This window comes from Pseudophryne corroboree, chromosome 9, assembly GCF_028390025.1.
Source record: "Pseudophryne corroboree isolate aPseCor3 chromosome 9, aPseCor3.hap2, whole genome shotgun sequence".
In the NCBI taxonomy this organism is placed as follows: domain Eukaryota; kingdom Metazoa; phylum Chordata; class Amphibia; order Anura; family Myobatrachidae; genus Pseudophryne; species Pseudophryne corroboree.
In genome coordinates this window covers 427475052-427491384 of record NC_086452.1, presented here as the reverse complement: position 1 = coordinate 427491384, position 16333 = coordinate 427475052, and the positions used below count along the sequence as shown (strand labels likewise).

General features: G+C 47.1%; 1 protein-coding gene across 3 annotated transcripts in view; it reads left to right on the top strand.

Annotated features, from left to right (window-relative positions):
* CPNE9 (copine family member 9) overlaps positions 1-16333 on the top strand; it is a 560849-nt gene that overhangs the window by 456286 nt on the left and 88230 nt on the right. For all 3 annotated transcript variants that reach the window (XM_063940993.1, XM_063940994.1, XM_063940995.1), the window contains one exon: positions 6473-6536. In XM_063940993.1, the coding sequence (XP_063797063.1) occupies positions 6473-6536 (64 nt within the window). The remainder of the gene's footprint in view (positions 1-6472; positions 6537-16333) is intronic.

The window sequence follows — 16333 nt, the reverse complement described above, 5'->3', positions numbered from 1 at the left end:
CGGTTCCTCGGGATCCGAACCCCCCCCCCCCGAACTTAACCCATTTTACACGGTTCCGAGGCAGCCTCGGATCTTCCCGCCTTGCTCGGTTAACCCGAGCGTGCCCGAATGTCATCATCCCGCTGTCGGATTCTCGCGAGATTCGTATTCTATATAAGGAGCCACGTGTCGCCGCCATTTTCACTCGTGCTTTGGAGATGATAGCGAGAGGACGTGGCTGCGTTCTCTCAGTTTCTGTGTTCAGTGTGCTGCAAATATCTGTGCTCAGTGTGCTGCAAATATCTGTGCTCAGTGTGCTGAAAATATCTACGTTCTCTGCCTGAAAAACGCTCCATATCTGTGCTGCATTGTAGTATATAGTAGGAGGACAGTGCAGAATGTTGCTGTGACCACCAGTATATATATAGCAGTACGGTACAGTAGTCTATTGCTCTACCTCTGTGTCGTCAAGTATACTATCCATCCATACCTGTGCTGCATTTTAGTTGTGCGCAGTATATAGTAGGAGGACAGTGCAGAATGTTGCTAAACACCAGTATATATATAGCAGTACGGTACAGTAGTCCATTGCTCTACCTCTGTGTCGTCAAGTATACTATCCATCCATACCTGTGCTGCATTTTAGTTGTGCGCAGTATATAGTAGGAGGACAGTGCAGAATTTTGCTGACCACCAGTATATATATTTAGCAGTACGGTACAGTAGTCCACTGCTCTACCTCTGTGTCGTCAAGTATACTATGCATCCATACCTGTGCTGCATTTTAGTTGTGTGCAGTATATGGTAGGAGGACAGTGCAGAATTTTGCTGACCACCAGTATATATATTTAGCAGTACGGTACAGTAGTCCACTGCTCTACCTCTGTGTCGTCAAGTATACTATGCATCCATACCTGTGCTGCATTTTAGTTGTGCGCAGTATATGGTAGGAGGACAGTGCAGAATGTTGCTGTGACTACCAGTATATATATATATAGCAGTACGGTACAGTAGTCCACTGCTCTACCTCTGTGTCGTCAAGTATACTATCCATATCTGTGCTGCATTGTAGTTGTGCGCAGTATATAGTAGGAGGACAGTGCAGAATTTTGCTGACCACCAGTATATATATATAGCAGTATGGTACAGTAGTCCACTGCTCTACCTCTGTGTCGTCAAGTATACTATCCATATCTGTGCTGCATTGTAGTTGTGCACAGTATATTGAATTGAATTTATTATTATCATTAAATATTCACGTATGAACAAACAATGAGATTTCCATGTGAGTGAAACAGATATCATAAGTACAACACCAATAAAACACCATAAAATATTTTTAAAATATTTGTAAAAGCCGTAGGAACACTATAGACACATAAGCAAGTACTACACTCCTATCTTCCCCCTAAACCATTAAGCATGTTAACTGCCCTAGGGAAAAAACTATGCCTCAGCCGACTGGTCTTACACAATAAAGATCTATAACGTAAATTAGAAGGAAGCAGGGTAAATACCCCATTATTGGGGTGGGTTACATCATTCAATATACTCCTGGCCTTCTTAAGGAGCCTCTTTTCATAAATAGATTGAATGTTTGGCAATACTGAACCAACTATTCTTCCAGCAGTTTTAACGATTCTGTCAAGCGATTCGCGCTCTGCTACCTTTCAATTTCCATACCAATCGGAAATACCATATGTAAGCACACTTTCAATAATACAAGAATAAAAATTAACTAAAATTGGCTCAGATATTCCTGCTAGACACATTTTCCTAAGAAAATATAACCGTTGTTGGGCTTTCTTTATGATATTGTCAATGTGATAATACCATGACAAGTCATTAGATATAATCATACCCAAGAATTTAAAAGCTGTAACTATCTCCACCTCTTGGTTGTCCAGAACCAAAGGACTGTAAGTATACTGATTTGTTGTCCTAAAATCTAAAATCATCTCTTTTGTTTTTGTAACGTTAAGAATCAGATGATTATCCTGACTCCATTTCTCCAGCCTACATACTTCGGATATGAATTCAGAGTCATTGTTTCCACTAATGAGGCCTACTATGGCAATATCATCTGCAAATTTAAGTATATGCACCGTGTCAGAAATAGAGACACAGTCATAGGTAAACAGGGAATAAAGGAATGGACTCAACACACATCCCTGTGGCACACCTGTACTAATCGTTACCTCATTTGTGATTTTATTATTGACCCTGACTGCCTGAGGCCTATTAGTTAAAAAGTCAAAGATCCATCTACAGACAAAACTGTCCACACCTAGTTGAGTTAATTTAGTAATTAAAGAAGCAGGAACAACGGTATTAAAAGCCGAGCTATAGTAGGAGGACAGTGCAGAATTTTGCTGACCACCAGTATATATATAGCATATATATATATATATATATATATATATATATATATATATATATATATATATATATAGCAGTACGGTACAGTAGTCCATTGCTCTACCTCTGTGTCGTCAAGTATACTATCCATTTGTGTGCTGCATGTGCTGTTTGGGGACTATTTTTTAAATCTGCCATCCTGTCTGACACTGCAGTGCCACTCCTAGATGGGTCAGGTGTTTGTGTCGGCCGCTTGGGTCGCTTAGTTTAGCCATCCAGCGACCTCTTTTTTTTTTTTGCATCATGTGCTGTTTGGGGACTATTTTTTAAATCTGCCATCCTGTCTGACACTGCAGTGCCACTCCTAGATGCAGGGGTGTATCTAGGGGTCCGAGCGCCCCTGGCAAAGTAAGGGGCTGCCCCCCCCCCCACCCCTACACGCATTTGGAATAAGGTGTGAGTATTGGAAATGGGTCATGGTCTTGTGGGGGGAAGGGCGTGGACACAATACTACTTTCAATTCAAATTATTCCACACAGTAGTGTCCCTCATTCACATTACACCGCACAGTAGTGTCTCGTATTCACGTTACACCATCCCTCCCCCCAACCCACCTTTCCCACAGCCTGACCTTAACCCCCCCCCCCTAAAAAGCCTCTTCAGTTGTACCTAACTCTAACCCACCCTTCCTAATCTCCCTCCCTGCAGCCTAACCCTCCCACACTCGCAGCCTAACCCTAACCTTCCCACGCGGCTTGCCAGTGGAGACTTTGGCACCAACTCGATCCGGATTTTGGCATTCTGCATCGCTATCTATGTTGGGATGCCAGCATCAGCATTCCGAGCAGTTTCGGGATGCTGGCGTCAGCTTTCCGACCACCGGGATGCCAAACGCCGGCATCTTGACTGCATCCTGAATGAAATGCTAATGAGATGCTGTGAGATAAGCCTCAAATGGAGCCAGCCATTAACCAAACACCATTAGTTGGATGGTAGAAGTGCTTCCTGTTAGAAAAAACATCAGGGTGCCATCACTTCCAAGATAAAATGAACAATTATACAATTAACTGATATACATTTCCTTGAACATGGCCTTGAAATAGGTAAGATTTGTATTTTCTTTATTACACTCAACAAGTTAAAGTTTTTGCTTACTTACTACTTACAGTACTTACATCTAACATGCATAAAAATCATGTAGTTTTCCAGGTACTACAGTCCCTTCTCCCAAACACTGACACTTTTTTATTATCTTCAACAACAAACAGATCTATAGCACTGTGCTATATAACAATTGCTGTGTACCTGGTGAGAGTCTGTTACTGCCAGTGCGGCGCCGGTGTCCGTCAGCACCGCATTGCACTAGTGATCAGACTAGTGTCTGGCAGCACCGCACTTGTAATCAGACTCACAATAAACTGCAGTTACCAGCAGCCCTTGCTGCCGGGAGGTCCCAGCAACAAGGGCTGCTGGGAGCTGTAGTTTATTATGAGTCTGATTACAAGTGCGGTGCTACCGGACACCAGCGCCGCTCCAACAGTAACAGACTCTCACCAGGTACAGTCTGACAGTACTGCTTTTCTATCCTTTGGCCGCGGGTGGCACAGCCAGACGGCACCCCCTCCTTGCCTGGCGCCCCTGGCGAGTGCCATCCTGGCCAATAGGTAGGTAAACCCCTGCCTAGATGGGCCAGGTGTTTGTGTCGGCCACTTGGGTCGCTTAGCTTAGCCATCCAGCGACCTTGGTGCACCTCTTTTTTTCTTTGCATCATGTGCTGTTTGGGGACTATTATTTAAATCTGCCATCCTGTCTGACACTGCAGTGCCACTCCTAGATGGGCCAGGTGTTTGTGTCGGCCACTTGGGTCGCTTAGCTTAGCCATCCAGCGACCTTGGTGCACCTCTTTTTTTCTTTGCATCATGTGCTGTTTGGGGACTATTTTTTAAATCTGCCATCCTGTCTGACACTGCAGTGCCACTCCTAGATGGGCCAGGTGTTTGTGTCGGCCACTTGGGTCGCTTAGCTTAGTCATCTAGCGACCTCGGTGCAAATTTTAGGACTAAAAATAATATTGTGAGGTGTTCAGAATAGACTGGAAAAGAGTGGAAATTATGGTTATTGAGGTTAATAATACTATGGGATCAAAATGACCCCCAAATTCTATGATTTAAGCTGTTTTTGAGGGGTTTTTGTAAAAAAACACCCAAATCCAAAACACACCCGAATCCGACAAAAAAATTTCAGTGAGGTTTTGCCAAAACGCATCCGAATCCAAAACACGGACGCGGAACCGAATCCAAAACCAAAACCCGAAAAATTTCCGGTGCACATCACTACTTTCAACCAGTGTTGGCTCCAGAGGTGAGGCTGCAGTGCAGTCCAAAATTTAAATATAGGAGCCACACCAAGTGCCATTGAGTCCTTGTTCTGTGATGTTTGGCAGCATTTGGGGTGGCAGTTGGTGAGGCTCTGCTGTTTGAAGTTTGGACTGTGCTGCAGCCCCACCTCTGGATCCACCACTGCTTCCAAGTATTCCGATTTTGGTGGGACATTACCGACTTGTAAACCTTAAGCTAGTGCCAGAGTTTTGCCCAAAAGTTGATGTTTCTGATCAGATGGGGCAGCATTTTGGCAGACCTGGACAGGAATTATTTTGTCACAATTTTGTGTGTTTAAATATTTGGCGGTATGTACCTACCAATTTTGGAACGCTGAGAATCAGGACAGGGAGAGTGGCCATGTCTGGAAGAGGATTGGCAAAGTTGTACTGGGGCGTCGTTACATACCTGCGAGTGTTCCTAACACCTTTCCTTTGAACAGCTATTCATTACTGCGCGCACCAGTGGCGGTGAACAGGGACATCCCAACCTTCCTCCCCTTGGAACAAAGCTAGTGCAATTGGGTTAATGAGACAGAACACTTAAATCAGGATTGTCCCATCCAAGTCAGGACTGTTAAGAATGGAAGGGCCATTAAGACATAAGACGATCCCGGGGGTTATACTAAGGGGGTGTGGCCAAATACAGGAGGCATTGCCACACCCCCTCCCAAAAAAAAAACCATTGCATACTGCTGCAAAGCGGCATTCACATGTTACAATGGGAAACATTTGTCCCCATCAGCAATTGAACAATCCCAGGCCTGGGACTGGTAATTAGTTCATGCTTGCCTCAACTTACACACCCATGACACTTCTACAAGATGGATCAGTTCCATGCATCCACATCAGCGCTAACCAGTTGATGCCCAGAGAGGTCCATTTCATGGAAAGAGTGATCCGCCAACGTCGGAATCAATCAATCATTCAATCAATCAATCCACAGTCTCCGTCCGTTTGCGTGTGCATGGTAAGGCAGTTTGGAGATATTCACTGGATATATCCAGATTTAGACTTGTGTCCCAATCAGAATTAGGTCTCTTGTCTCTAGATACTGCTGTGTGAGTATAGAGAGCACAGACAAGCTGTGCTGTATCTAGTGATGAGCGGATTCGGTTTTACTCGGTTCTCAAAACCGAATCTTATTGGCTATCCAAAACACGTGACATCAGTGAGCCAATAAGATTCGGTTTTGAGAACCGAGTAAAACCGAGTAAAACCGAATCCGCTCATCCAAGGGCTGCACAAACAAACAGCTCCTTAGGCTATAAAGACTTGGCCGGAGGGAACGCATAAGCCAATAAATTAGTCACCCGACTCTGGTTCCTCGCATATAAATAGCACAGGGTCACAAAAATTTATTTTGGTGTGAACAAGGGAGATCTTTTTTTTTTCTTCTTTAAATCAAAGAAAGAGCAAATGAAGAGAGATGAAGCAAAGGAGAGCAGGGGTAAAGTGAAAAAGAGTGTTCTCCCAGCCTGGGTCCAGCCTCAGTAGGATTGCCGACACTGCATTGTATTTTCACCAGTTCGTTTGTCATTTACACCTAACAAGCTTTAAAGGGGCAGCAGTAGACCTTAGAGGGGATAGATAGACAGACAGTAATTGCATGTCTTCTGCAGCACAATGGCCTTAGACCTCAATCTGTCATCCTTTCTGGGTCTCAATAAGCAGAAGAAATCAGCTGTCTCGGTTGATAAATGGTTGTGTTTTCAGTCTTTCTTCTTTTATATATGTATTTTCTTTTTTCTCACCCAGGGGTATTCCAGGAAAGAAATGTGGGACCCTAATCTTATCAGCCGAAGAGCTCAGCAATTGTCGGGTTTGTATACAATGAGACATTTTTACACAGAGTTACACAAAGGCTGTGCAGCTCCATTGTATTGTATTGATGATGGCAAATGTAGTATTGTTTTGTGTGACCTTATGCCAGAGAGTCAACTAAATGTATGTTAGCAGAACCCAGCGGCGGCTGTTGCAAACCACTGTTTCTTGGCGGGATCCATTGATTTAAAAATTTAAAGCGGCACCAATAGTACATGCAAATCGCAGTATTATTTGCATTTAGTATTAGTGTAGCTTTAAATTTTGAGGCCAAACTGGATGATCAGTTGCAGCTTGCAAAATATGACGCTTCTTAAATATACGCCAAAGGCTCGTTTATGAACCGGGCCGCCATGAGAAATTGCAGGCCCTAGAACTTAGGTGGGTCATGACCAGGCTTGTGGCGCTACGTCCTTAATATCTCCCCTCTCTGTAAATAGACGATGGCAGGTAATGAAGGGTGGTGACAATATCTTCTTGGGGGTGTGACTGTGCCTCTTTAGCAGGCCTGGCCCCTTAGACAGACCGTTTGGGCCTTGGTAATTTGCATCTCTCCACTCTCCCACCTGGCACCCTATCCACGAATGGACTTTGAAGTGGAGGTGTTTGTGTTTTATTCTTTGGGGAACATGTTGAAAATAAGCAACTAATGACATAGGCATTTTAACAAATGATGGGGCGTCTGTGTGGTTGGCATGCCCGTGTGTGTCTGTCCACCCCGTACTTGTCTTTGGGAAGATGGGCAAGGTCTCTGGCACAGTGGCATCTTGCTAAAGCCATCACTGGAAAGATGGCACCACTGGCAGCCCAGTAACAGCCCCTTCTGTCATGGGCCCATGCACCTATTTTAGATATGCCGTTGCCTAATGTTCTGATAATTGAAGTTGGGAAGTTACAAAGTTCCGGAAGTAATAATGGCAATATTAGGATTCATAAACTTCCTCATTTACAGTGCTGGGCCATCAGAAACTTAAGGGGGATCAGCACGTGCACGGTAAGGAGGAACAAGTGATGTGGCTATTGACAGGCAGAGGCAATCGCATTTTCTGACACCGCCCCCCCTGCAAAAAGTGTGGGCAAATGCGCAAGACGGGCGCTGTGCATGCACCCGTGGGGCAATCGACCAACCTGAATTAGCCCCATAATCGCCACAAATTTCCACAGCTCCATAAAGAGTTAAGATACAACAGAAAGTAAACAAAGCAGCATAGGAGATGTGGGTGGTCAACTGTATTAGACTGGAGAGAGGTTAAGAAAGATGAGGACAGGACAGAAGTGACCTTTGAATTTAGCGCCGCATGATCTAAACTTGTAACAACCCTATGGCAGACGCAGACAAGTCCCGTAACAATGTGCCCTGTGTTGCTACACTCGCCACGAGGTAAGCACCGTCATAGGCCGGTGCCCCGACCGGTGGATGGGCGGGGACACCACCAAAGTGCCTGAGGACGCTTCGTACAGCGCCACAGCTCCCCAAGGCTCCTTGCACATCATGTCTCTTCCACAGTGAAGGACGCAGGAGCTGACACTTGGAAGACGGAGGAGGACAAGTGTCAGGAATCTGCATTTTGCATCACGTCACTTACTGGTGCTCTGATGTGCTGTCCTCCGGAAGTCACATCCTCAGCCTGGCAGCATGTTCCATCTCTGGAGTAAGGGCACGCTGTCAGCTGACTTGGTGCTATCCTCTCCTGGGCACGGGAGCGCTCACATGCCTTGATTATCCAATCCCTGCTGACTAAGGGGATCATAGGGGAAGCTCAGACTAATCTCCAGTGCCTTGTACATCCTATGCACAGCATCTCCTGAGACTCTCCTGTGTCAGTGCTCAGTGGAACTACAGGCACCAGCCATCCAGTTTGGTTGCAGCTCCATCTGCATTCTGCTCCAGCATTCACTAGCAGTCTCCTGAGACTCTCCTGTGTCAGTGCTTTGTGGAACTACAGGCACCAGCCATCCAATTTGGTTGCAGCTCCATCTACATTCTGCGCCAGCATTCACTAGCAGTCACAGACTCTCTCCAGGTGCTGCATTATTACTCACACATATTCGTTAGCTGCCTGCAGCCAGAGGTGTAGCTAGAGATGTGCACTTGAAATTTTTCGGGTTTTGTGTTTTGGTTTTGGGTTCGGTTCCGCGGCCGTGTTTTGGGTTCGACCGCGTTTTGGCAAAACCTCACCGAATTTTTTTTGTCGGATTCGGGTGTGTTTTGGATTCGGGTGTTTTTTTCAAAAAACACTAAAAAACAGCTTAAATCATAGAATTTGGGGGTCATTTTGATCCCAAAGTATTATTAACCTCAAAAACCATAATTTCCACTCATTTTCAGTCTATTCTGAATACCTCACAATATTATTTTTAGTCCTAAAATTTGCACCGAGGTCGCTGGATGACTAAGCTAAGCGACCCTAGTGGCCGACACAAACACCTGGCCCATCTAGGAGTGGCACTGCAGTGTCACGCAGGATGGCCCTTCCAAAAAAACACTCCCCAAACAGCACATGACGCAAAGAAAAAAAGAGGCGCAATGAGGTAGCTGTGTGAGTAAGCTAAGCGACCCTAGTGGCCGACACAAACACCTGGCCCATCTAGGAGTGGTACTGCAGTGTCACGCAGGATGGCCCTTCCAAAAAATACTCCCCAAACAGCACATGACGCAAAGAAAAAAAGAGGCGCAATGAGGTAGCTGTGTGAGTAAGCTAAGCGACCCTAGTGGCCGACACAAACACCTGGCCCATCTAGGAGTGGCACTGCAGTGTCACGCAGGATGGCCCTTCCAAAAAACACTCCCCAAACAGCACATGACGCAAAGAAAAAAAGAGGCGCAATGAGGTAGCTGTGTGAGTAAGATAAGCGACCCTAGTGGCCGACACAAACACCTGGCCCATCTAGGAGTGGCACTGCAGTGTCACGCAGGATGGCCCTTCCAAAAAACACTCCCCAAACAGCACATGACGCAAAGAAAAAAAGAGGCGCAATGAGGTAGCTGTGTGAGTAAGCTAAGCGACCCTAGTGGCCGACACAAACACCTGGCCCATCTAGGAGTGGCACTGCAGTGTCACGCAGGATGGCCCTTCCAAAAAACACTCCCCAAACAGCACATGACGCAAAGAAAAAAAGAGGCGCAATGAGGTAGCTGTGTGAGTAAGCTAAGCGATCCTAGTGGCCGACACAAACACCTGGCCCATCTAGGAGTGGCACTGCAGTGTCACGCAGGATGGCCCTTCCAAAAAACACTCCCCAAACAGCACATGACGCAAAGAAAAATTAAAGAAAAAAGAGGTGCAAGATGGAATTGTCCTTGGGCCCTCCCACCCACCCTTATGTTGTATAAACAGGACATGCACACTTTAACCAACCCATCATTTCAGTGACAGGGTCTGCCACACGACTGTGACTGAAATGACGGGTTGGTTTGGACCCCCATCAAAAAAGAAGCAATTAATCTCTCCTTTCACAAACTGGCTCTACAGAGGCAAGATGTCCACCTCATCATCATCCTCCGATATATCACCGTGTACATCCCCCTCCTCACAGATTATCAATTCGTCCCCACTGGAATCCACCAACTCAGCTCCCTGTGTACTTTGTGGAGGCAATTGCTGCTGGTCAATGTCTCCACGGAGGAATTGATTATAATTAATTTTAATAAACATCATCTTCTCCACATTTTCTGGAAGTAACCTCGTACGCCGATTGCTGACAAGGTGAGCGGCGGCACTAAACACTCTTTCGGAGTACACACTTGTGGGAGGGCAACTTAGGTAGAATAAAGCCAGTTTGTGCAAGGGCCTCCAAATTGCCTCTTTTTCCTGCCAGTATAAGTACGGACTGTCTGACGTGCCTACTTGGATGCGGTCACTCATATAATCCTCCACCATTCTTTCAATGGGGAGAGAATCATATGCAGTGACAGTAGACGACATGTCCGTAATCGTTGTCAGGTCCTTCAGTCCGGACCAGATGTCAGCATCAGCAGTCGCTCCAGACTGCCCTGCATCACCGCCAGCGGGTGGGCTCGGAATTCTGAGCCTTTTCCTCGCACCCCCAGTTGCGGGAGAATGTGAAGGAGGAGATGTTGACAGGTCGCGTTCCGCTTGACTTGACAATTTTCTCACCAGCAGGTCTTTGAACCCCAGCAGACTTGTGTCTGCCGGAAAGAGAGATCCAAGGTAGGTTTTAAATCTAGGATCGAGCACGGTGGCCAAAATGTAGTGATCTGATTTCAACAGATTGACCACCCGTGAATCCTTGTTAAGCGAATTAAGGGCTCCATCCACAAGTCCCACATGCCTAGCGGAATCGCTCCGTGTTAGCTCCTCCTTCAATGCCTCCAGCTTCTTCTGCAAAAGCCTGATGAGGGGAATGACCTGACTCAGGCTGGCAGTGTCTGAACTGACTTCACGTGTGGCAAGTTCAAAGGGCAGCAGAACCTTGCACAACGTTGAAATCATTCTCCACTGCGCTTGAGACAGGTGCATTCCACCTCCTATATCGTGCTGAATTGTATAGGCTTGAATGGCCTTTTGCTGCTCCTCCAACCTCTGAAGCATACATAGGGTTGAATTCCACCTCGTTACCACTTCTTGCTTCAGATGATGGCAGGGCAGGTTCAGGCGTTTTTGGTGTTGCTCCAGTCTTCTGTACGTGGTGCCTGTACGCCGAAAGTGTCCCGCAATTCTTCTGGCCACCGACAGCATCTCTTGCACGCCGCTGTCGTTTTTTTAAAAATTCTGCACCACCAAATTCAAGGTATGTGCAAAACATGGGACGTGCTGGAATTTGCCCATATTTAATGCACACACAATATTGCTGGCGTTGTCCGATGCCACAAATCCACAGGAGAGTCCAATTGGGGTAAGCCATTCCGCGATGATCTTCCTCAGTTGCCGTAAAAGGTTTTCAGCTGTGTGCGTATTCTGGAAACCGGTGATACAAAGCGTAGCCTGCCTAGGAAAGAGTTGGCGTTTGCGAGATGCTGCTACTGGTGCCGCCGCTGCTGTTCTTGCGGCGGGAGTCCATACATCTACCCAGTGGGCTGTCACAGTCATATAGTCCTGACCCTGCCCTGCTCCACTTGTCCACATGTCCGTGGTTAAGTGGACATTGGGTACAACTGCATTTTTTAGGACACTGGTGAGTCTTTTTCTGACGTCCGTGTACATTCTCGGTATCGCCTGCCTAGAGAAGTGGAACCTAGATGGTATTTGGTAACGGGGGCACACTACCTCAAGAAATTGTCTAGTTCCCTGTGAACTAACGGCGGATACCGGACGCACGTCTAACACCAACATAGTTGTCAAGGCCTCAGTTATCCGCTTTGCAACAGGATGACTGCTGTGATATTTCATCTTCCTCGCAAAGGACTGTTGGACAGTCAATTGCTTGGTGGAAGTAGTAAAAGTGGGCTTACGACTTCCCCTCTGGGATGACCATCGACTCCCAGCAGCAACAACAGCAGCGCCAGCAGCAGTAGGCGTTACACGCAAGGATGCATCGGAGGAATCCCAGGCAGGAGAGGACTCGTCAGAATTGCCAGTGACATGGCCTGCAGGACTATTGGCATTCCTGGGGAAGGAGGAAATTGACACTGAGGGAGTTGGTGGGGGGGGGTTTGCGTGAGCTTGGTTACAAGAGGAAGGGATTTACTGGTCAGTGGACTGCTTCCGCTGTCGCCCAAAGTTTTTGAACTTGTCACTGACTTATTATGAATGCGCTGCAGGTGACGTATAAGGGAGGATGTTCCGAGGTGGTTAACGTCCTTACCCCTACTTATTACAGCTTGACAAAGGCAACACACGGCTTGACAAATGTTGTCCGCATTTCTGTTGAAATACTTCCACACCGAAGAGCTGATTTTTTGGTATTTTCACCAGGCATGTCAACGGCCATATTCCTCCCACGGACAACAGGTGTCTCCCCGGGTGCCTTACTTAAACAAACCACCTCACCATCAGAATCCTCCTTGTCAATTTCCTCCCCAGCGCCAGCAACACCCATATCCTCCTCATCCTGGTGTACTTCAACACTGACATCTTCAATCTGACTATCAGGAACTGGACTGCGGGTGCTCCTTCCAGCACTTGCAGGGGGCGTGCAAATGGTGGAAGGCGCATGCTCTTCACGTCCAGTGTTGGGAAGGTCAGGCATCGCAACCGACACAATTGGACTCTCCTTGTGGATTTGGGATTTCGAAGAATGCACAGTTCTTTGCGGTGCTTTTGCCAGCTTGAGTCTTTTCATTTTTCTAGCGAGAGGCTGAGTGCTTCCATCCTCATGTGAAGCTGAACCACTAGCCATGAACATAGGCCAGGGCCTCAGCCGTTCCTTGCCACTCCGTGTGGTAAATGGCATATTGGCAAGTTTACGCTTCTCCTCCGACAATTTTATTTTAGATTTTTGAGTCCTTTTTTTACTGATATTTGGTGTTTTGGATTTTACATGCTCTGTACTATGACATTGGGCATCGGCCTTGGCAGACGACGTTGCTGGCATTTCATCGTCTCGGCCATGACTAGTGGCAGCAGCTTCAGCACGAGGTGGAAGTCGATCTTGATCTTTCCCTAATTTTGGAACCTCAACATTTTTGTTCTCCATATTTTAATAGGCACAACTAAAAGGCACCTCAGGTAAACAATGGAGATGGATGGATACTAGTATACTTATGGATGGACGAGCGACTGCCGACACAGAGGTAGCTACAGCCGTGGACTACCGTACTGTGTCTGCTGCTAATATAGACTGGATGATAATGAGATAAAATTAAAAAATATATATATATATATATATATAACCTGCACAGTGACCCGGCACTCCTGCGGTCCCCTCCGCCAGCAAACAGCCGCTCCTGGTGCCCTCCTCGTGGAGAGAGTCCTCCGTCATACATACAGGGTAATGAGGCGGCACTCCGGAGACTTTTCAAAGACTTTAATCAAGTGATCTACGTTTCGGGGACACAGCCCCTTCGTCAGCCGGACAGGTATATATTATGTAATGACGTACCTGCTGGACACTGTCTGTCAGCACTGCAGACTCCTAAAGTAAGCTACTAGTATAAAGAAGATAGAAAAAATAAATAAACCACGGGTAGGTGGTATACAATTATGGATGGACGAGCGACTGCCGACACAGAGGTAGCTACAGCCGTGGACTACCGTACTGTGTCTGCTGCTAATATAGACTGGATGATAATGAGATAAAATTAAAATATATATATATCACACTAGTACTGCAGCCGGACAGGTATATATTATGTAATGACGGACCTGCTGGACACTGTCTGCAGAATGCGTTTATAAAAACACCACACGACGAGTGTTTAACTTTTTCAGGCAGACAATCACAATATACTGGTGGTCAGCAGACAATCACAATACTGGTGGTCAGTGGTCACTGGTCAGTCACACTGGCAGTGGCACTCTGGCAGCAAAAGTGTGCACTGTACTTAAAATATGTACTCCTGCTATAACTGCTCCCCAGTCTCCCCCACAATTAAGCTGTGTGAGCACTGCAGTGAGCACTCAGCAGTCAGATAATGATATACAGTATATGATGCAGCACACTGGGCTGAGCACAGATATGGTATGTGTGACTGTGTCACACTGTGTTTCGTTTTTTTTCAGGCAGAGAACGGATTCATTAAACTGGTGGCACTGGTCACTGCCACTGGTCACACTATCAGCAGCAAGTAGTACTCCTCCTATATTATGCTCCCCAAAATTTGTGTCTCTCTCTCTCTAGTACTATTAGTCACTCTAAACGGAGAGGACGCCAGCCACGTCCTCTCCCTATCAATCTCAATGCACGTGTGAAAAATGGCGGCGACGCGCGGCTCCTTATATAGAATCCGAGTCTCGCGATAGAATCCGAGCCTCGCGAGAATCCGACAGCGGGATGATGACGTTCGGGCGCGCTCGGGTTAACCGAGCAAGGCGGGAGGATCCGAGCCTGCTCGGCCCCGTGTAAAAAAAGCTGAAGTTCGGCGGGTTCGGATTCAGAGAAACCGAACCCGCTCATCTCTACTAGATAGGTGCCATGGTGCCCGGAGCAAGGGTATGTTTCAGCACCCCCTCCCCTGTACTGAATTGGGGCATTTGAAAAGGAAAATTATTGAAAAATCCAAAATTGGTGACAGGGCCGGTTTCAGACCTTGTGGACCTCAGGGTGAAAGTTTCCTTTAGGCGCCTCTCATATTTAGAACAGGGACAAAAATGTAGGGGAGGTTATGTCACAGTAGAGCCACTTATACATGTTACTGTGCAGCTTCTAATGCTGAGAGAGGTGCTGCAGCATCACTGTAGAGAGGGGTGCTGTAGCACCTGTGGCAGAAAGGGGTGCTGCAGCAGCCGAGGCAGAAAGGGGTGCTGCAGCAGCAGGGGCAGAAAGAGGTGACGCAGCAGTTGGGAGAGAGGTGCTGCAGTAGCTGAGATAAAGAGAGGTGCTGCAGCAGCCGGGGCAGAGAGTGGTGCTGCAGGACAGAAGTAACCTCCTCCTCCTGCTCTGCGGCTGCCTTTACAGTTACCTGTGGTATAGGGGGCAAAAGGAGGGGGGAGCAGGATCCAGCACGCCCTCTAACTTTTCTGGCGCCTGGAGCTTGCGCTCCACTGGAGCCACCATCGTTACACCCCTGCCTGCAGCAGTATCTGTGCCATTCTATCTGCATTGGGAATCCTGCTCTTTTCCTCAGCTGTGTCCGGCTTAGCCAAACCTGGTTCCATTGCTGCCAAGTGTACCAAGTGCCTGTGTAGTTCCAGCACCTGTTCACCGTTGAATTCCAGGCCGATCATCGGTTGCTCCTGTTCACCTTCGATTTACAGGCCGATAGTCATAAATTTTCTGTTCCCCATCAGTTCCCAGGACGATCATCATCACCATAGGCTCCCAGGCGACTATTGATTGTTACAATTCACTATTGGCTCCCAGGTTGACCATCGATTGTTCAAATCCACCATCGGCTCCCAGGCCTTTTATCAATTGTCTCAGTTCACCATCGGTTCCCAGGTCGATCATCAATTGCACCGGTTCACCATCGGTTCACAGGCCAATTATCGATTGTTCCAGTTCACCATCGGTTCCCTGGCCAATCATCGATTGCTCCAGTTTACCATCAGTTCCTAAACTGATAGTTGCTATCCCTGTTCATCATCGGTTTCCAAACCGAACATTTTCTAAGAGACTTTTCTATAATCAGAGACTCTATCAGCTCCCGAGCTGATTCATATGCACAATCCACCATTGTTCCAGTTGCCTATATTTCGTGAGTGTAATCTCAATAAATATCATTTGCGCACATGCGCAAGAATCTACTCCAGCCTCCTCGCTTTCTCCATTGCACCACCACTGTCCCAATAGTGGGGGTAATTCAGACCTGATCGCTGCTATGCGTTTTCACACAGCGTGCAATGAAATCTGAACTGCGCATGCACCGAAAATGCGCAGGCACGACGGACAGCAGCCACAGGGATCACCGGTCAGCGACGGGATGGTACGATAAATCCGATCGCACGGGTGTTTGCAAGGTGATTAACCAGAGAAGGCCATTTATGTGTGGCAACTGACCGTTTCCAGGGAGTGTCCGGTCAAACTCAGGCGTGTCAAAACGCTTGAATCGAAGGTTTCCGACGTCAGCTCCGTCCCCGATCAGCAAGAAGCAATCGCAGCGGCTGAGTAAGTCCTGGGCTGAGCAGAGACTGCACAAAAGTTGTGTAGCTCTGCTACACATCCGAACAAACACTTGCCCAGTGAATTCACCCTCCCCCTGTACGCGACGACTGTCTGATCGCAGGGCAACAAAAA